Source organism: Hypanus sabinus, chromosome 13, assembly GCF_030144855.1.
Source record: "Hypanus sabinus isolate sHypSab1 chromosome 13, sHypSab1.hap1, whole genome shotgun sequence".
Taxonomy (NCBI): domain Eukaryota; kingdom Metazoa; phylum Chordata; class Chondrichthyes; order Myliobatiformes; family Dasyatidae; genus Hypanus; species Hypanus sabinus.
In genome coordinates, this window is record NC_082718.1 from 17,662,347 (window position 1) to 17,684,093 (window position 21,747).

The 21,747-nt window shown below is 37.0% G+C and overlaps 1 protein-coding gene across 3 annotated transcripts in view; it reads left to right on the forward strand.

Annotated features, from left to right (window-relative positions):
* ccdc146 (coiled-coil domain containing 146) overlaps window positions 1–21,747 on the forward strand; it is a 107,175-nt gene that overhangs the window by 11,489 nt on the left and 73,939 nt on the right. For all 3 annotated transcript variants that reach the window (XM_059987217.1, XM_059987216.1, XM_059987218.1), the window contains exons 3-4: window positions 16,028–16,110; window positions 17,992–18,201. In XM_059987217.1, coding sequence (XP_059843200.1) covers window positions 16,028–16,110; window positions 17,992–18,201 — 293 coding nt within the window. The remainder of the gene's footprint in view (window positions 1–16,027; window positions 16,111–17,991; window positions 18,202–21,747) is intronic.

The window sequence follows — 21,747 nt, forward strand, 5'->3', positions numbered from 1 at the left end:
AATCATCAGCAATTATAAGAACCCTCCCCCCACCAATCGTTAGCAGGAACTGACTATTGTGTCAAAAGGTGTAATGTAGAATAGTAGGGTAGTGTGAGTGGGAGATTTTCAGTGGGCCCAGATGTGATGGAATTTGTGTGGTGCATTCAAGACAACTTCCTAACACAATATATTGAAGTAACTACTCATGAAGTAGCAATATTGGAGCTCTTTGGACCCATGGTCAAAATCCCTTTAGTTTTAAAATAATTATGGAAAATGATAGAAGGTCCACAAGTTAATTAAAGCCGACTGAACTCTGAGGGCATTAGACAAGGATCTGTCTGGGCAACACTATTTAAAGGCAAAGGAACAGTTAGCAAAAAGAGTGCTTTTAAAACGGTCATATCAAGAGTCCGGGGCAGTATGTTCCTGCTAGGGTGAACAGCAGGCATACCAAGTTCAGTGAACCTTGGCTAATGAGAGAACTATTTACAACAACCAATTAACCTACTAACCGGTACGTCTTTGGATTATGGAAGGAAACCCATGCATTCACGGGGAGGAACACAGAAACTCTTTACAGCCAGTATTGGAATAAAACTCTGAACTCCAGTGCCCCAAGCTGTAATACATCATGCTAACCACTACATTACTGTGGCACCCTTCTAAGTCATCAATAGTTACTGGCATGTTTTCTTGAAATTTTACCAACTTCCATCATGAGCCTTCACGTTTTTTGTACCAGCAAACTTTGGGATACTCAACACCCATGGATTATAAGCTTACATTTGTGTTGTATTATCATTCTAATTGAGCAATTGAAGTATGGTTATTGACAACTTGCAGTGGAAGTTGCACGCACGTAATCCAGTGTGAAATGTGGAAGTTTGTGGTTTAAGGCAACATCCTCAATGTACTCTCAGTTTCGCAGTTTTCATCTACACTCACGATCAAACCAATATATTTCCGAGTATTTAGTGATAAAGAGAACAGGTGACAGAGAAGACTGCAAATGCTGGAAATCTGAGGCAACACACAAAATGCTGGAGGAACTCAGTGAGTCAGGCAGTGTCTATGGAGGAAAATTGAATTTTGGGTTGAGACTCTTCATCAGACTGGAAAGAAAGAGGGGAGAAGCCAGTATAAAAGTAAGGGGGGGAGGGTGAGCAAGAGGACAAGTGAATGATTTATATGCCCTCCTCTCTGGCCGTATCTGCCTGCCATCACCTTGGTCTCCAATTCTTGATTTCAGGCATGTTTTGACCTGCTCCTGGATGCATAACTGGCCTCATACCTCATGACACTCCATCTGCGCAACTGTCCCCATTCTAATTCATTCTTTAGCTATTTAGTTCTGGCGATATTTAGGATGATCAGACCTGTAGGCCATATAATGAAAAACACTGATCTATACAAGGAGGAAGCTAAAGGCTTGGTAAATTGGGGATTTCTAATAGTTGTCCAGACTTAGTTGTCCTTGTTATGAGTTGTCATCCAGAAATAGTTGTTATCACCCTTTACTTAATGATAAAATTGTCTTCAGTCAGCAGGAGCTGAAAGTTTAATTTCCGGAGAGCAATCTTGAAGAAAAAGACATGCAAATATACAACTAAACAACCCTAGCATTCGATAAGCCACCATTCTGTAGTAGAATTATTAAATCCTACTGTGTCAATATGAGAAACAGTCAAATTCTAGGGATTCATGTTTTGTGAAATCAGCTTTTTTTATAACTTGTGGTTTGTACACCATAATATTCGTTGAAGGAACAAAGACCCCTCCCCCACCATGATATACTGAGAAATCTCAAAACAGAAAAATAGCAGTTGAAGCAATAAACAGAATACAAACCTAATGGACAAATTTTCTGGTTTGTCGAAAATAATGTTTTTACAGCAATGCAATATTATCTGAATTTATCCGTAATATAAAATATTTTCTTACATAACGAGATTTTCAAAGCGTGTATTAGTCATTAAATCAGCAACTAAATTCAATGGAAATGAAAATGAGGGAGTTTCCATTTCCCTGAAACTGAATGACAGCAGCAGTTTTGTACATGTATCAAGTTAAAATTCTACTCCAATATACAAGTTACCTGAGCCTCTTAAGTACAAAACTGAATATAAAACAATTGGTACGTTCCCCAAGTATAGTATTTTGAGATAATTAAATACTTCTTAATCAGCTTTTACCCAACTGCTATAAAATTATTGAACGGTTCTCTAGTACTATAATATGGACTCTTAACCTTACAATTTCAAAATTATGTGGAGGATAGATAAGGTAGATTGTAGGAACCTTTTTCCCACGGTGGAAGGGTGTAAAACAAGAGGGCATAGGTATAAGGAGGAGTGTCCAAGATTTAACAGAGATCTGAGGTGCATTTTTTTTCTCTCTCACACAGTATTTGGAATATGAAGCACACTGACTTAGACCAGTGTTTCCCAAACTATTTTAGCCCAACATCTCTTTCATACATGCCAGTAACCCCCCCCCCCCCAACAAAGCACCTTCATACTTGCCAACTTCATATTGTTAGGCACAATATACTTTCTGGCGACCCCATAGTGTAAAAGCACGTCTATCATAGGCTAGCATGAGAAAAATGATTCTGCTTCAATTTTTTTGTCTTTAACACAGTACCTGTGCACTGTACAGCAGCTTTGATATCAGTATGATCCTTGAGTTTAATGGTTTTTAGCAAGAATGGAAATATCTGGTTCAAGTTATGACAGCAGAAGTCTTAAGTCCCATGCTTAACAAAGCCCAAGTCATTTCTGTTTTTGTATGTGGTTCACTGCACTGAAGTTTCTATCAACAAGGCCCGAGATGGAAATGCAATGAAGAGCAGTTTGGCTCTTCTCCAAAGACCAGGAATCATATGACAATGTAGCCATATACCACAAGAGCTGACAGTTTTGAAAAGCATTTTTGCTTCTTCATCATTCTGAATTTCAATAATTTCTTCTTGCAAGCTCTCTTCCCGTTCATCTACCTTGCAAAGAAATGGGTTAATTACCCAGTCTGGAATTTCCAGATCACTCAAATCCTTGAATTGATTCTAAACATACTTCTTCAGTGACTGCAGATGTAAGCAGTACTCTTGTAAATCACCGTCTGTGAAAGAGAATGCCATACTTTCCATGCAGGGAAACCATGAGAACATTCTACTCCTAATATTTTGCTTATGTATTTCCAATTTTCTGATAAAAGTGAACATTGCACTTTTTGCCTGAATTAAATTGAAATTCGCACCCTGCAGTTTCATATTTAGAATACTCCTTTTGTCATACATATCGGTTAGGAATGCCACATCAACGAATAGAAGTTCAATCTTGTTTCCTAAGTTCTTGTTGACTTTGAGCAAAAATTCAACACAGCGTCAAAGAGATCAAAGAAACTTTTTAAGGAGCAGCCTTTTGACAGCCAACTCATTTCAGTGTGAAGAAGCAAATGTTCAAACTCTTCATCGTTATCTTGGCAAAATTAATGAAATATTCTGTTATTTAATGGATGAGCTTTAATTTTGTTTATAGCAGATATTATAACAGTCATGCTTAAAAAAAGTCACTGGCTGAGGTTTTTGGCTGCAAGATGTTGATGATTATTTACACAATGGATTGCAAACAGACTTCAGATTTTTTTTCATTAATGCCACTAATCCAGCATGGCGCCCTGTCATTCTGCATATATGGAGTTCCAATTGTTGCACAATAAATCATGTTCCTAACAGAATGCTTTTATCCTCAATATACATTTTGAGCTTGTCGTAGATTGATTCTCCACTGATAATTGTTTTTAACTTTTTACAAAACAGAATCTCTTCAAAAACTTTTCATTTTTTGATAAATTGTGCATATGTTATTAGCAATGCTCATTGTCTCATGCATTTGACTCAACCAGTTATATCGCAAATTCTGTTTTTTTGTTGCTCCGTGCATAGTTGATACTCAATGTCTTCACTCATTTTGTCAATATGACGAGCTACAGAGTTATTACTCAGAAGAATTGATCTTAAAATACTGGTATCCATTTTGAAAAAAGTGCTGAGCACTTCTGATAGAACAGGTATTATTAATCTTTTAGCAGTCGTATGAGATTTTCCACACTTTGCTATCACTTTAGAAATGTAATAAAAAGCAATGAAACCACTATCAAGGTCAGTTTTAGCTTTCTTGACAAATGACTTGAGTGTGCAATGCTTTTCAAATGTTTCTTTCATCTTCTGGAACTGAGTAATACCATAAGTAGCCACTTCAGGGTGTCTTTTATGGAAGTGTTCCTGCAATCTTGATGGTTTCATGGCTTCATTAGACAGTACAGGATTACAAATCGACGGAATGGAATAAACCCATCCTCCAGGTCTGTAACATTGTATTGACACACTTTCTGTAGTTTCTGTTTCTTAGCAGGATTAGAACTCAAGGCTTCATTGCCTTCAGACTCACAGAGATCACTTTGTACATATTGTTCCATCATTAACGGGGCTAAATTAAAATAAAAAATTAACACAAATTGGAAATGCCTATCGGATGTTGACGATGGCAGCGAGTTGACACAGTCAGTCAGGTCTTATGTCTCATGTCTCAAGTTAGGGTGTCGCTTATCATTTCCTCTCCCCCCCCCCCCAAGAATCTTGAATTCCCCTTGATGACTTCTATTTCCCCCTTGGGGAATGTAACCGCCACTTTGGGGATCACTGCCTTAGAAGGTGATGGTGGCAGATATTCTCATATAATTCGAAGCAAATTCATCACCAGTCTCTAGACCCTGAGAGTCAACAACTCCCTCTGCAACTGGGTGCTTGACTTCCTGACCAACAGACCACAATCAGTAAAGGTTAGGCAGCAATATCTTCACTGTGATTATTCTAAATAACGATGCTTCACAAGCTTGTGTCCTCAGCCCCCTATCTACACCCTGCACACTCACAACTGCGTGGCCACATTTTGCACTAATTCCATCTGCAGGTTTGCAGATGATATGAATGAAGTGTGCCAAGTCTCAAATAACAATAAGTCAGAGTGCAGGGAGGAAATAGAGAGTTTAGTAACATGATGTAATGATAACAATCTTTCCCTCAATGACAGCAAACCAAAAGAGCTGAACATTGACTTCATTGACTTCCTGTCTACATCAGTAGTGTTGGGGGCTTCAAGTTCTTAGGACTGAATATCACCAATAGTCAGGTCCAAGCAACTTCTTCTTCATGTGCCTTGCGCATTACACACTCGGGCGATCATGGCTTTCCACATCATACAATCCCAGGCAGCATCAATTATATCTCACATACTTAGATCTGTTAGTTCTTTCACAATGTCCATATATTTTCTTCTTTGCCTTCCTCTTCCACTTTTCCCAGGCATACGGCCTTGTAATGTAAGGCATTCTATTTCTCCCTTTCTGATGACATGGCCCAGGAATTTGAGTTTCCATTCATTTAATGTTCTCATTAAAGATCTTTTTGTATGGGCATGTTGGAGTATTGTCTCATTAGTTACCCTATCTCTATATGATATTTTCAGCATTCTTCTAAGAAACCACATTTCTATTGCTTCTAAGTTACTTTGGAGTTCTGGTGTTATCGTCCATGTTTTGGAAGCATACTGCAAGATTGACCAGATGTAGCATTTTAGTAGCCTAAGCCTCGTTGTCATAGAAATGTGTCTGTTGGTAAAAATGGGTTTCATTTATTGGAAGTTGGTTTAAGCAATGGCAATTCTTCTTTTTATTTCTAGTTTACTTCTAGCATCTTGTGATATAAAGCTGCCAAGGTAGTTAAAGCTGGTCTTTTGTTCAATCTCTTGGTTACCAATGTACAATTGGCAGTTGGGAGCATCCTGCTGTTTTGATATCACCATACATTTGGTCTTTTTACAGTTGATGGTCAGACCAAAATCTGCACTTGTTTGTACTACCTTGTCTAGAGGATTTGTAGGTTTTCTGCAGCACTTGCTGTTAGGGTGGTACCGTCTGCATATCTTATATTGTTGATGTTAACACCTCCAATTTTTATCCCATCTAAATCTTCTATTTCTCTGAGAATCATTTCACTATAGATATTAAATAATTCCAGTGAGACAACACATCCCTGTCTAACTCCTCTTTGAATTTTAGTCCAACTGCTTATATTATCATAAATTTTTACCATTGCCGTTTGGTTCCAATATAAATTTTGAAGCAGTTGTTGGTCCCTTCTGTCAATGTTTAGTTTAGTGAGAATTTGAAATAATTTTACATGTTGCACTTTGTTGAGTGCTTTAGTGAGATCAATAAAACATAAAAAGACATCATTTTGATATTCAATTGCCCTTTCTAAAAGCACTCATAATATGAAAATTGTGTTCCTAGTTCCTCTATACTCAATAAATCCCTATTGCAGTTTAGAAGTTTCTGGCCTTGTTTTTAATTTGACTCAGAACAATTCTCAACAAAATCTTTATTATGTGACTCAGAAGACTGATTGTTCTATAATTTTTGCAGTCAATAGTTCCAGGAATTTTTGGAAGAGTCATAAATACTGATTTCAAGAGATCATCAGGCAATACACCAGACTCATACATGCCATTAAACCATTCAAAAAGAATATATATGCCCAGATCTTCTAGGCCTTGTATCATTTCCACTGAAATTTCATCAGGTCCAGTGGCTTTACCATGTTTCATGCTTTTCATTGCTTCAGTTATTTCTTCTTTGGTAATAGGTGGGCCAGAATTAGGGTGTTTAATAGCTGGGGGCTCCCCTCTATTATCTTTAAAAAGCTGCTCTATATACTGAATCCACCTCTCACATACTTTCTCTGGACCTGTTAGTATGGATCCGTCTGCTGATCTTATACATCCTGTAGAGGAGGTTTTCTTAATTCCAGTAATTTCCTTAATCTTCTTATGCATTTCTTTGCTGTTATTGATAATGCCTTCTACTTCATTGCATTTTTGATTCAGCCATTCTTCCTTTGCAATTTTGCACAATTGTCTGGTCTGTCTGTCTAGCTCTCTGTATTGCACTTCATTATTCTTCACTAACCACCTTTGTTCCATCAGATTTAGAATTTCTTGGGTTATCCACCCCTTGTTGGTGTGTTGGATTTCTTGTACTGGGACTATCTCCTCTGCTGATTGCTGTATAGCATATTTAAATCTGTCCCAAATAGGTGTTATGTTTTCGTTGAGGTGTTCTTCTACAGCTGTTTTGAATTTTTGCTTAAGAATGCTAACTTTTTTAAGTTCTCCCAACATATACTACTTTCTCTTTTTTTCCACGTTTTAGTTTCTTTAATTTTGTTTTAATGGTAGCTATTACTGGATGGTGATCTGAACCACAGTCTGCTCTTGGGTAGGCTTTAGAATTTGTGATATTATTTCTAAAGCATTCATTGATGGTAATGAAATCTATTTGATTCCTTGTTCTATCTCTATGTGCTTTTTCCCTAACCATGGAGACTGTAGAATTGTTCAGCACAGACAGAAACCAGCCTCCCCTCTATCAACTATCTATACTTATGCTGCCTTTGTGAAGTAGACAGCATAATCAAAGACCCCATTCCTTCCTAGACATTCTTCTTTCCTCTTCTATTGGACAGAAGATACAAAAGCCTGAAAGTACATACCACCAGGTTCAAGGACAGCTTCAGCCCTGCTGTTATAAGACTATGAAATAGTTCCCTAGTATGATAAGGTGGACCTTTGTCATCACAATCGACCTCATTGTAATCTTGCACCTTATTGTTTATCTGCACTGCACTTTGTCTGGAGTTATTACACTTTATTCTGCATTGTTATTGTTTTAACTTGTTCTGCCTCAATGTGATATGTAATGAATTGATCTGTATGAACAGTATGCAAGACAGGTTTTTCACTGTATCTCAGCTCATGTGACAATAATAAACCAATTGCAATTCCAATTCCAGATTAAGAAGCATCGAGACAAGCAGTTGAATTGCCAAGGCACGGAAAGCAATTGTTCAAATAAGGTTAAAAGGGATTAGAATAAGTACAATGGTCGCCGCAGATGTGGTGAGCCATAGGGCCTGTTTCTATGCTGTTTGACACTATAACTCTATGAAATTATTAAGGAATATGTAAACAAAATAGTATTCATTGAATTATTTGAAAAGTCTGGTATCTCACCTCTGGCCAGCAAAGTTGCAGCTATCTCTGTCAGGACCCCAGAAATTGTCCCTCCTACACCAGCTTTTTAGCCACACTTGCATATTTTTGTACTCATTTGTACATGGTACCAGAAGTAATTCAGAGATTACAGCATTTGAAGCCCTGTTCTTTAACCTTCAATTTAACTCATTGAATTCATGTTGTAGCATCTCATTCTGCTACTCATTAGTGTTGGCACGTGGCCTAGTGGGCAAGGCATCAGACTAGTAATCTGAAGGTCACTGGTTCGAGCCTCAGCTGAGGCAAAGTGTTTGTGTCCTTGAGCAAGGCACTTAACAACACATTGCTCTGTGACGTCACTGGTGCCAAGCTGCATGGGTCCTAGTGCCCTTCCCTTGGACAACATCGGTGGTGTGGAGAGGGGAAGGCCTGCAGCTTGGGCAACTGCCAGTCTCCCATACAACCCTGCCCAGGCCTGCGCCCTGGAAACTCCAGGCACAGATCCATGGTCTCTCGAGACCGACGGATGTCACCATCTCATTCTGCTTTTTACCTACCTTTGACTCATTACCATCTGCTCAGAGACAACTCTGTCTTTGACTCCAAGTATGTATTGTACCATCTCAGAGTTTCATTCACAGCTATAGAAATGCCTCAATATGAGTCAGTTATCACTGTAGTTTGCCTAGTTATTTTTCCTCTTATATCCAGCAGGTCCAACCATGGTACCACAAATTTGGCCATTCCTCCACAGTATCCTAAATGGTATGCCTGTTTGAGAGGGAAGTGGCTTTCTTCCTGTGGTCAAACTGTAGTAAGCTTGCTAAATCTGTTTGGTCTATGGGGCAGTTAAGAAACAACAGCTGGGCATATTTCCTGACATGATCACCAGAGACACTGGAAGTGTTCATGATTTCTTACTTTATGCAGGAGGGACATAGCTGTTGTTCTGACATTTCTTGCCATACCCTTGGATCATCTTTTAGTTACCTCATATAATTCAGAGTACCTTACTGAGGACCTTTCTCTGCTTTAAATACTAACAACTACACTAGTTATTAGTACTTAAGCCTCCAATTTTAGCACTAAACAACTGCATTCGAAAGTCCCCAAAAGAATTAAAGAAAGGAAGACAAAACCTACTAACCAATCCCCCTCCTTACCAAAACCCCTCAAAGCTGTACAGAATCTTTACATACTTTTCAAAGGCTGTTTAGAATCCTCTTTCCATACCACCCATCATTTTCCCCATCAAAAAATGTCTTGAACTCTTGTTAAAAATGGAGGTACTTTAAGGATAACATATTTGGTATTTGTCTTAGCAAAGTTTCTGAATCCTTTTATGGAATTAAATGTACTTCACATACTTTAATCAAAATTACTGTGTATCTCTATAACACAGAGAGATATAAATAGCTCAGTTAGGTGTAAATATTTTAACTTATGTCCATCAGATGATTGGACTGGCAATATCATAAAATTAATTCTTCATGCCAGAAACATGACAACCAGAAAGTGCAAACCGCATGATAAATTAGAAATAAGAAGGTAAAGAGGCAGCCTGGATGTTTTCCAACATATTTTTTAAAAAAAGGAATATTTCATCGTCAATTTTTTGAATTAAATAACTTTAAGGGAAAAAAATCATTATATGTGAATTATGGGATAATAACATTTGAAAGTATAAAGCAGCTTTGTGTAAAAGAATTATTTCAAGGTAGTTTACAAAAAAGGCATAAGGTTAGAGTTATTTAAAGATACTTGAAAATCTGGCATCTGGCCTTGTACTTAGAAACCTAATGTTTGTCATTGATGATATGGAGAAGAGAAGGATGAAGCATGAAAGTCTATTCTCAGCAGAAACTGAGGACTTGAGGAGGGCTGCAGAGTAGTAAATCACAGAAACCCGGGGTGAGCAAGATTGATTGAGGTTGGATTTAATGGAGGGTGTACAATGTACACCTTTTAAATGTACAATTAAGTGATGGAAAACAGTTTATATTTTGTCAATTAAAGTTATTTGTGTGTAAAAACTTGACTGGCTTTCACTGCCATTGTGAAATGGACTCTGCATTCACATTCTGTGAAGATGAGGCTTATTCAGATCCATGTATAATAGCTTGATTTATTCAAATACTCTCATGGCTGTCCTCTGCAGATTTATTAGCTATAAGTGATCTAGACTGCTGCAGCTTATATTCTTGCAAATGCACAACACTATCATCACCCTCAACCTTCCAAAAGATTGAATTTTATGTTGTCAGCTTAATGTCTCATCAAATGCCCCTTAAAGCAAATACCAGTTCTCATTAAGTTTTCTGCCCTCAGCACCTATTCCTTCGACCACCTTGGACACTCAAGACTCTCTATTTTATCACCACCTACTGTAAATGTTCAGTCAACAGTCAAGAAATTTATAAGGTGCTATATGTGAACATAAAACGCTTTATAGGAAAGAAAATTATTTTAATGTGATATTTTAAAATGAAGTATCATTTTATTCTGGAGTTCAATTGTTTAAGACAGTTAAGAAAAGTTGTTTCAACTGCTGCGCATTTCATTAAACTATAGAGAAATTTTGTTTTCAGTAAACAAAATTAAGATGTGGTTGTCTTTTAATCTAGAACATTTTACTTCCCAGAACTGATTTCATCCAGCTACAATTTTGCACCAGAAATATTTTGGAAGACAGAACAAATTTATGACATTTTTAATTGGATCCTACATTTCAGTTCTTCCAACTAGATCATGAAATGATTATTTTTTTCATAAACTTGGTCATTCTTCGTTGTTACTGTGGAATATTAATTCCAAAGGTTTCAAAGCAGTAAGCCAAGCCATGCTGTGAAGCAGTGATTGAAATTATTGTTAAAATGTTCCCAGAGATTTCATTTGTACTGCAGTTCAAAATAAAAGAAATAAAAATACGTGTTCTTTTTCTGCTAAATAAGTTATTAACTTTTGATATTTTTATTCTCAGTAAAGGAAACTTTCTGCTTGAAGATGAGCATGAAGCTGACCATTAATGTAATATTAAAGAAATGTAGTACACGTTTTCCTCCAGAAGATAAATGACCAAATTAGATTAAACATTTTCAATGGGGAAACTGTCCCCACTGATCCTAAGGTCTCCATCTGTTTCCTATGTTATGAATAATTAGCTATTGTTTAATCCATATAAATGCTTAAGATTTCGCACACACACCTGCATTTTTTGGATTTGTACGGCCACTGTGCTGTAGAACTGTTTGGGAATGCAGTCTATGATATGTCATTCATCACCATCTTCTTCTCTCTTTGCTATCAAGGTGGCCACTCCTGTATAGACAATGTGAACCTGACAACCAAATTTCAGAAATCAATGGAGGGCTCATGAGATGTTGTGGGGTTAACTGATTAATTGGTTTGAGACAGAATCTCACACATGCACTCAGAACATAGTAAAGAGGAGGTCGCAAAAACACTAGAAGATTGTAACTTCTTAAAACTATTTTCCAGAAATCTTGGAGGCTAACATCTTTCTCCCACTAAAGCAAATTTCAAGATCTATCTCATGTTTCTAATTCAGTCCTGCACAGTGAATATTGAGGACCCTATTTCCATTGTAGATACAGTATATTTTAGGATAGAACTATGTTGTAGAAATAACCTTTTTCTACTGCATCACTATAAGTAATCGATAAATAATAAAGATGGAGATGTGTTTATAATATTTGGAAAATTTACGAGAGCATTGTGCTAGTTGCTTCTCCCAAATGAGAAATCTGTACCCAAGAAGAATATTCAATATGCACTGTAACCTTGAAATATTAATATGTGTTCCTGATGGGAACAAGAATCACTGCCCATCATCCAGTGAGAGGGTGTAATTGTACTGCAGTGTTTCAAATAACCACATGGGTTTTTCTATAACCACATGGTACATTTTCCCTGTAACCACATGGGTTTTCCTGTGACCACATGGTACATTTTCCTGTAACCACATGGGTGTTCTGGTTTCTTCCCACGTACCAAGGACCTTCTGGTTGCTCTGTTAATTGGCTACTCTAGATTACACCTTAGTATAAGTAATTGGTAAGAGAATCGTGAGTGAGAGTAAATGTTGCAAGGAAATAAGTTGGGGAAAGGGGCTGATGGGAACGCTCCCAAGAGGGAATTTAGACTTGAAAAGCAAATGGCCTCTTCCTATACTATAAGAAACTAAGAGACCTTACCTACAATCAAGTACAATTTCAGGTTCAGTGTTTCTCTTCACATAGAAGCTGAACTCACAAACATTTTTAAAAATTTTCAATACAGGCAATATTTTGCTCAAAAAGATTTTTCTTTTAAATCTTTTAAGGTATAATTATAGTAAATGCCTTTGCTTTGTTCAAGACCAGTATCTCCTTCCAACTGTGTGGTGCCCAAGACCACTCATAAATATAATTTAACTGGGGCTTTATATGGAAATTACATAACTTCTGTTCCCAGCAGTCTTTATTAGTCATTTGGTTCTTTTCAATTCCTGTTAATTTCAATGCTCTGTAAATTTGTTTCCCCAAATCTTTTTGGACCATTATGCTTTCCAATTTCTTATTATTTTGTAAGTATTCCATTTTTTAATTTACAAAATGAATGATCTTATGTTATTTCCTTGGAATGAAATCTATTTTCCACTGTATTACCATCCCTCAAGCTATTGCTATCTCTTTGTAATTGGTAAGTTGGCTTACAATTGCCACATATACCAACATACAGTGAAAAACTTCGCTCTACATTCCATCCACACATTACATTTCATTACATCAGTGCACTGAGATAGTACAAAAGAAAAATTATAACAGAATGCAGAATAAAGTGTTACAGTTATAGAGAAAGTGCAGTGCAAGCAGACAATAAGGTGTAAGGCCACAATGAGGTGGATTGGGAGGCCAAGTGTCTATCTTATCATAACAGGGTACTATTCAGTGGTCATACAACAGCAGGATAGAAGCTGTCCTTGAGCCTGCTGGTATGTTCTTTAAGGTTTTTTAAAACCTTTTGCCTGATGGAAGTTTAACTGAGGTAATGGGAAATGTGGACAGAGTCCATTCTTTCCATGTGCTATTTTGGATAGATGCATGACAGAAAGGATGCTTTAAAAATTGGTGAGGGTCATGAGGGAGATTACAAATTTCTTTAGCTATGTGAGGAGTAAACACACTGGTGCACTTTTTCAGCTATGCTGTCTGTGGTTGGACCAAGCCGGGCTATTGGTGGTGTTCAGTCCAAGGAATTTAAACTCTGTCCTCTCGACCTTGATGTAAACAGGAGAGTGTGCACTGAACCTCACCCCTTTGCCTCCCCCCTCCCCACTCCTTTCTGTAGTCAATGACCAACTCTTTTGATTTGCTGACATTAAGGGAAAGGAAGTTGGACCATAAGGCATTAGCAGAATTGGGCCAGTCATTCCATCAAGTTTGTTCCACCATGCCATCATGGCTGATCCTGGATCCCACACAACCTCATACACCTGCCTTCTCGCCATATCTTTTGATGCCCTGACTAATCAGGAAATGATCAACTTCCACCTTAAATATACGCATGGACTCTACTGCAGTCTGTGGCAAAGCATTACACAAATTTACCTCTCTCTGGTCCTCCTTACCTCTGTTCTAAAGGATCACCCCTCAATTTTGAGGCTGTACCCTCTAGTTCTGGATACCCCCACCATAGGAAAGATCTTCTCCACATCCATCCTATCTTGTTCTTTCAACATTTGGTAGGTTTCAATGAGATCCCACACATTCTTCTAAATTCCATTGGTACAGCAAACGCTCCTCATGTGTTAACCCCTTCATTCCCAGAATCATCCTCGTAAACCTCCTCTGAACTCTCTCCAATGACAATGCATCCTTTCTGAGATATGGGGCCCAAAACTGTTGACAGTATTCCAAATACAGCCTAACTAGTGTCTTATAGAGGTTCAGCATTATCTCCTTGCGGTTATATTCTATTCCCCTTGAAATAAATGCCAACATTGCATTTGCATTCTTTAGCACAAACTCAACCTCTAAATTAACCTTCTGGGAGTCTTGCACAAGGACTCCAAGTCCCTCTACACCTCTGATGTTTGAACCTTCTCTCCATCTGGATAATTGTCCACACAATTGTCCCTATTACCAGCATGCATTATCACACGTTTCATAACACTGTATTCTATCTGCCACTTTTTACCACCATTATGACACCACTGGCCACTACACTCTTATTTCCTTCCTGTACTCCAACAGTATTTGAGATTTGGCCCACTACGATGGTATTATCTACAAAATTATCAATGGAGTTTGATGAGTTTGCCTGCAAACTTGTAAATGTATCTTTTTTAATGCTATCAGCAGATAGGATGCCCAGTGTTTTACATCAGAACATTAGAAATAGAAGCCAAAGTGGGCCATTTTGCCCTTTCTTCTGCTGTGCCACTGAATAAAGTCATAGTTACCTCAGCGTCACCCTCTTACACTAGTTTTCCCTGCTGCTTTTGATTCCACAATATTTAAACAAAAACATCCACCTTGGTCTCAAGTATATTCTGTGACTGACTGACCATGCACAGTCCTCTTCATAAAGAATCCTGAAGGTTTATAATCTCTGGGTGAAGAATTTTTTCTTATTCCAGTTCTGACAGGATGACGCTTTGTTCTGGCACTTGACCCCTGGATCTAGACAACCCATCCCAGGGAAATATCAACTCTCCACTGTAGGAATTTGGATAGCTTCAATGATATCTCTATACATTTTCTAAAATAGAAGAGTATGTACCTAATCTTATAACCTCTAATATAATAAACCTATCAGCCCAGGAGTCAATCCAATGAGCTTTTGTTTATCTCCTCTATTGTAAATATTTCCTTCTTCAGATATGAAGACTAGACGTGCACATATCACAAATGTGGTCTACTAAGACGTTCATTATTGCCAACAAGAGGTAGCTTAACATTTACTCTTGATGTTCAGTGGTATTAGTTAAGTGAAATTTATTGTTATGTGCAGAAGTATTGTGAGGTATGTGCACAGTGAAAAACTTGTTTGTAACAGCATCATGAGCTCAAAGGTTCAGACAGAACTCAAAATATTAATTATATGTAAATTTGACAAGATAGTAAAGAAAAAAAACCTGCAAAACAAGACCTTAGTGCAATTAAAAACACAATCCGAGGCAAGTCCATGGTAGTGCAAAAGATAGTTATGAAGGACTTGAAGAATCAACGGAAATTGAACACATACTGAGGCTATGTGTCTGAAGACTAACTTAACAATTGTTAGCTTTTTAAAGGGTAGAGTTTTAATCCAGTTCCCTACACATACTGGTTACTGGGACCGTAATTGGGAAGTTTCTACTGAAATATTTCACTTCTTATAAAACGGATTTGATGCAAAACTGGAGAAATGTTCATGTGTTCAGACGAAATCTTTTTTCTCTTTCATGACATGGGAATTAAGCTGATGGTAGAATTTTTTTGTAATGATGTCGGTGTACTCCTTTTAACCATAGGTTTGATGTAATAACTTGGAGAAACCTTTGGAGAATTTTTTTGTGAGCTATAGTTTCTTCAAGGTATACTCACCTGATGTGGCCATTCCTCTATTGATTCAAGAAAAATACTTTATTACTGACACTAGGAACTTTCAAGATCAGGGTTGGAGGATACTATCAGCCACAATCTCTCTGTAACTGCTGGCATAGCATAAATTCTACAGATTTCTAGGGTATTTTACTGCTATTAATGTACAACATTTGATATTGCAGTTTATATTATGAAGGATTAATCAAGATGGAAGTATTAATTTTCTTTGTCCATGAGTACTGATTTTATTGAACAAGAGAAGTATTCATTAATATATGACTCTTTAAAAAATACAATACTGTTCATTGTTGCTGAAACCTTATTTTTTAATTTACCTTTCAGTTATTTTCTGCTGGAAAAATGGCTGGAACACAAATTGGCTATTTGAAATCCAAATATATGTCATTGCATGAGGCTTTAAAAAGGTAAAGTGCTGTTCAATTGATTAACAGATTATCACTAATCATTAATTAATCGTTCCATTGATTATTTTAAATTTAAGGTATTTTCATTTCTTCTTGTTGATTTCCATTTGCAAATCAATATTAATCATTTTGAAATACTTTAATAATAGCTTAACTAGTACTAAAATTAAGTGGAATCTAAAGGAAAAACTATGCTGGATAGAATCATATCTAGTGCACAGGAGGTTACCCTGATGTTTGCCAGCATAATGTTTATGTTAGATACAAAAGGCACCTTTCTCTGTGGCTGGCTCTAAGATGTTCTGGCTGATATCAACCGACCACTGTAGTCAGTCAAGTTATTTTAAGTTCCCAAACTGAGCATTTTATATGTTTTTCCTCAGTACCTGCTTCAGTTTATCCGAACAATTGAATGGCATTTTGGTGCATCCCCTCATCAACTGAACATGAGAGGCATCAGAAACTTGGGCATGGATTGGCCTCCTGAAACAAAATGTATTGTCTGGATAGTATGGGAGTAATAGCGTGTCACATCCCAGAGTGAGGATTATGATTTGTAATCATTTGCAGTATGGTTAACGATCATGTACAAAGGGAAGTTGCTGGAAGCTGCATGAAGAGGAAATATGGGAATATGACGAGTGAGATGAGCAGCCTGAAGACATAGTTGGTCTCTCAGTCTCACAGTCCTGTTGCTGAGTCTCGGCCTAATACTGCCTGATTTGCTGAGTTCCTTCAGTGGTTTGTGTTTATAGTCTGACAATATAGTGAGTTGCCGGAGTAAGAAGGCAGTAGGTAGTTCAAAAGGTATTATTATGAAAATGAGTCCTTCAGCGTTCAATCTTTCTATCTGGTCCCTTACTGCTATTTCACATTGCTGTCTACTGGAAACACTTAGATTATTTGTATTTACATTCAATCCCTGGAGAAATTAATTTCTGCATGTACTTAATATCCTTTTGATAGCCCCATGTTTGGAAAAAGGCGATTGGAAACCCCATTCACAGGTGCATTTGGGATTTCCATAATTTTTGCTGAAGTAGCTTTTGCCAAACATAAGTTTGAAAAGAATTTCAACATATCTAAGCTATGGGAGATTTAAAAAATTGTAAACAGTAAGACGCCATCTGATAAACATCGTAAGCATGTTCTGAACTTTTCTAATTCATTGCTCAAGACATTTACAACTAAATTATGTTTTCATTCTACAGTTCATTATATAAATAATTTCTGGATCAGTCAAGGTGCCCAGGCAATCAACACCACAGTTCATTCTTTGTTTGTCATTGCTGAGAATTCATTAAAATATTCAAGAATTAACATAATCTAAGTAATTCCTGTTTATAGTGTCATCTGTAAAAATATAAGGAGCAAGCAAGTTTGAGATTCTATGATCAATTCTTTGACATAATCAAAATAAGTTTATTTCAAGTTCAATTTCAAGTTCAAGTCTATTGTCGTCTGACTGTACGAAGCATATGACCAATCGAAACAATGCAGCCCATGGTGCATTCACAATAAACATGTATATCACTCAGCACATAAAACAAAATATTATCACAAATAAATTAATAATATATAATTCAAAATACATGTGAAGTGCCTAGCACATGTAAACAGTACAGAATAGTATTAATACAGTATTACAGAGTATTTATAACAGTGATATCACTTGTTGTCCCTTATCGTATAGTTTGATTGTTCTTATGTTTATATCTTTTTAAAATGGTGGCCATTGTAACACAATATTTAGTTTGTATAATTTTACTGTTTTCTATTTAGAACTCATGTCATATTTGGTGAAGTATCTCGATGATTAACGCCATCTTGAAACTTGCTTTAATTCTTTGCCTTACTATGTTCTTTGTTTTACATTTTTAGGACACAGGAATCTGAGATCAAGTTATTGAAGGATATTAAGTTTTTCACTGTTGAATTAGAGCACCAAAGGCAGGAGCTAGAAAAAGGTGAACAGTTTCCTGAGAGCTACAATACAGATGTCAGCAAGCTAAGACAGCAGCTGCTTCATTTTCAGAATGACCTCAACCAGACAGAAGAGCGCATTGCTCAACAGAAGAACAGAACCATTTAGTAAGAAGCTATTTTGTTTATCTGTTCTGTTTGGAGACATTGTGTTCAGATTTTGCTTGGTTTGATAATTATTTCATGTATAATTTTAAGGTAAGATTTATCATCAAAAATAAATATTTACAGCTATGCTGAAGTATTTACAAGCATGAAAATGAATTCTGAAATAACTAAGCAGTTTTTAAAATTGAATTGGTTTGACACATCAATGACTCCTATGCTTGACCAAGGCTCAGTGAACTAATGAGATTGAGTTTGGATGGTTCAGGTATACTGTATATGTCCATGAATCATTCAGGTTGTCTCCAGTTGTGCCGTGCATACAAGGAATAAGAGATACAAAGAAAAAGAGTGAAAAAAAGAGGCAGGTAGAGAGACACAGCCAGTGCTTGTGTGTGAGAGAGTGGGATGAGGAGGAGAATAGGAAAATAGTGTTAATATTTAGAGTGGGTCAGATCAGGAAAAACTATATGCATTCTGTTTTTGATACAGGTCTGACTGGACTACAACTGGGTTAGGTCCAATCTAATTTTATATTCAAGGAGACTTGGTCACCCTCTCCAAAATGCTCACTCACAAACATTTAATTCCCTGAAATTAAGTCTAATGCTGTGTATTCTCTGTTAGGACAACAGGGTTCAATATCTATACAAGGTCAAAAGGCTCTTCAGGGTGCACTTTAAAACTTCCATCCCCTTTAACACTTACATTCCAAGGCAATCCCAGTGAACACTAGAGAGGTTGAAATATAGTTGTAAGTTTTATATCCCTATTTCTCTTACACCTCTCAAAGATTTGCTATATATCTGTTTCTTCATCTCTCACTGACTTTGGAGCCAAAGTGGGGTTATACTACTGTAGTTGGTATGGAGGTGAGGGGCCTGTTGCTGTGTTGTACACCACTTTGCAACTCCGTGACGCTAAAGTGATCATCCTTTTTATTTCTCTCTGCTCATATGATCTTATTTGAAAAATCTATCATGGCATCCACTTTAATAATTGCATTGCTCTCCCTAATCAATATTGAAATGCCACCTGTTTTTAGCTTCCTCCTTTATCGCATTTGAAACTTTTATACCCTAAGATACTGAGTTGTCAGTTCATCAGCCATGCCAGAATAATTGCAATATCATTCTCCCATACATTACTCTAAGTTCATCCACCTTACCAGGTGTGAATCCCTTCCCAACAGCACGGTCAACCCTCCCTGTAGGGACATTGGACCCGTTCTGGTTCAGGTGTATTTGCACAGCTGCTTGTACAAGTCTGAAAGCCCTCCATCCCACAATGACCATCTAGCCATAAAATCATCTGACCTATCCTAATATTCACTATACGTGTTACTGGAAGTAACTTCAGCAATCCTGCTTTTTAAATCGATGCCCAAGTTGTGTAAATCTCATCTCCTTTACCTTAGTCTTTAGCACCATTGTGGATCATGACTTCTGGCTGCTTATTCTCCCCTTTTAGAATGAAATGCAGCTGCCTTGAAACATCTGTGACCCAGGTGGCAATATACCAATTCAGAATCTTGTTTGCAGGCACAGAAATGCCTGTCTGCTCCCCTTACAATCACATCCCCTATCACCCTAGCTCTCCTAGTTCTACCCCACCAACCTAATACTTCATGTGCAGCAGAGTTAACTGTGTTTCCACAAATTTAGTTGTTGCTGCTTTCCCTGGGATGCCATCCACCACCTCTCTCAACAGTGTCAGTGTGGTGTACCTGTCTGAGATATGAATGGCCCGAGCACCTCCTTTGCCTGTGTCTACTGTTCTGTCTTGTAGTAATCTATTACCTTCCTGCCTATGCAGTCAATAAATATGGTGTAAGTAGCTCACTAAATGTGCAATTGACAGGTTGCTATAGATATATGTCAAGATAAAGGAAATGACTCAAGTTAACCAAAAACATTTTAATTGTTGTGCAGTGTATTGTTTTGATATATCAATGTATTTCATTACATCTTTAATCAAACAATTTTTTAATTGAACAATTAAGTTACCTGAAAACAGTCCAGTCCTTCTTCCATCCTTTGTATAAATAAATATGAAGGAAAACTGCAGAAGCACACAGAGACATAAGAATGTTTAAACTATCTAGTTATAAAAGAATCTTCTCCATTCAAAATTCAGAGAAAATAGATCAACGATTATATTCTTGTGTGTTGCTGCTTTTGAAGTGTTGTAATCCATTTTTTCCCTGTGTCCCCAACCTTTTCCATCCTTCCGCATCTGCTCTCCCTTCAATCAATTGGATCTGGATTTGCCATCCCTCCTCTATCTTTTGTCCTGGCCATTATGCAAGTGAGTTCTAGCTAAGCCCCACCAATTTCTGTTTATCTTCCAGTTATTCTCCATACTTTTCTGTGGTTGGTCACATATTTTTCCTTAATTTGTTTGCAGAATGTGGTATTTAGTAATATTTTGTCAAGATTCTCTCCAAGTACTTCTTTTTCCTTTATCCTTTCCTTATGGATAGAATTTTAATTTCACCTTTTGTGGTTACATCTATTTTCCAGCATCTTGGAACCAGGCAATTAATTAGCAAATGTAACCATTTCACAAACTGATATACATGGGGATAAACAAAAGGCAGTTTCTTCTGAACATAAAAACGCACTTGTTAAGAAGTGCAATGAACAGTCAAAGAAAGGTCAAAACATTGGACTGATACCAAGTTACAGATTTAGCCAAAGTACAACTTCTAAAATGTTCCATGTTTCTAGGCAGCAGATGTTATGGCTTGTTTGTAAGATGTTTTAGTTCACAGTCAATAAACAGAATTGCAAAATTATTATTGCACAAAATGAAGAATGACAATTTCCCTCACTATTGAAGTATTTTTGTATGGTGAAACATTCAAAGTAATCAGAATTTTCACATAACAGCCATTACATTTATCTGTTAATATCAGCAAGATCCAAAGCTGATGTTTTAGTTGGTTATGATTGTACATTTATCTGTTAATATCAGCAAGATCCAAAGCTGATGTTTTAGTTGGTTATGATTGTACATTTATCTGTTAATATCAGCAAGATCCAAAGCTGATGTTTTAGTTTATTATGATTGTACAATGTCAGTTGTAATGCACAGCATATCAACAATATATCAGATTTGAATGGGAAGGAGAAATTCAGTGGCTTCATAGGGACGATTTACTGCAAATTGTTTATTTGAATGATTGTTGTAAGCTTAAGGAAACAACTGGAATATCTTCTACAGAGGTTCCTGATTTTCAGATTCTGGAATTCTTGTGGTGGAGGTGTCCAGGAAGAGGGGGCAAAGGTTCCTAATCTGACTGCTGTAATCAGATATTGAAGAAAAAGTTCACAAAGGAAAAGTAGCATATGTAAACTGTCTATATCACCTGTGGCATCAGCTTTCCATCACCCTCCTCTAATCACAGTTACAATTCATTAAACATCCTACAGCTGGCTCTTCTACACTTTGTACCTATCACCTTTCCTTTATTTACTTCCCTCATCTTCCTACATTCATTTGCTTCAATGGCTATCCACACATTCAACCCTAACATAGAATTTTTTT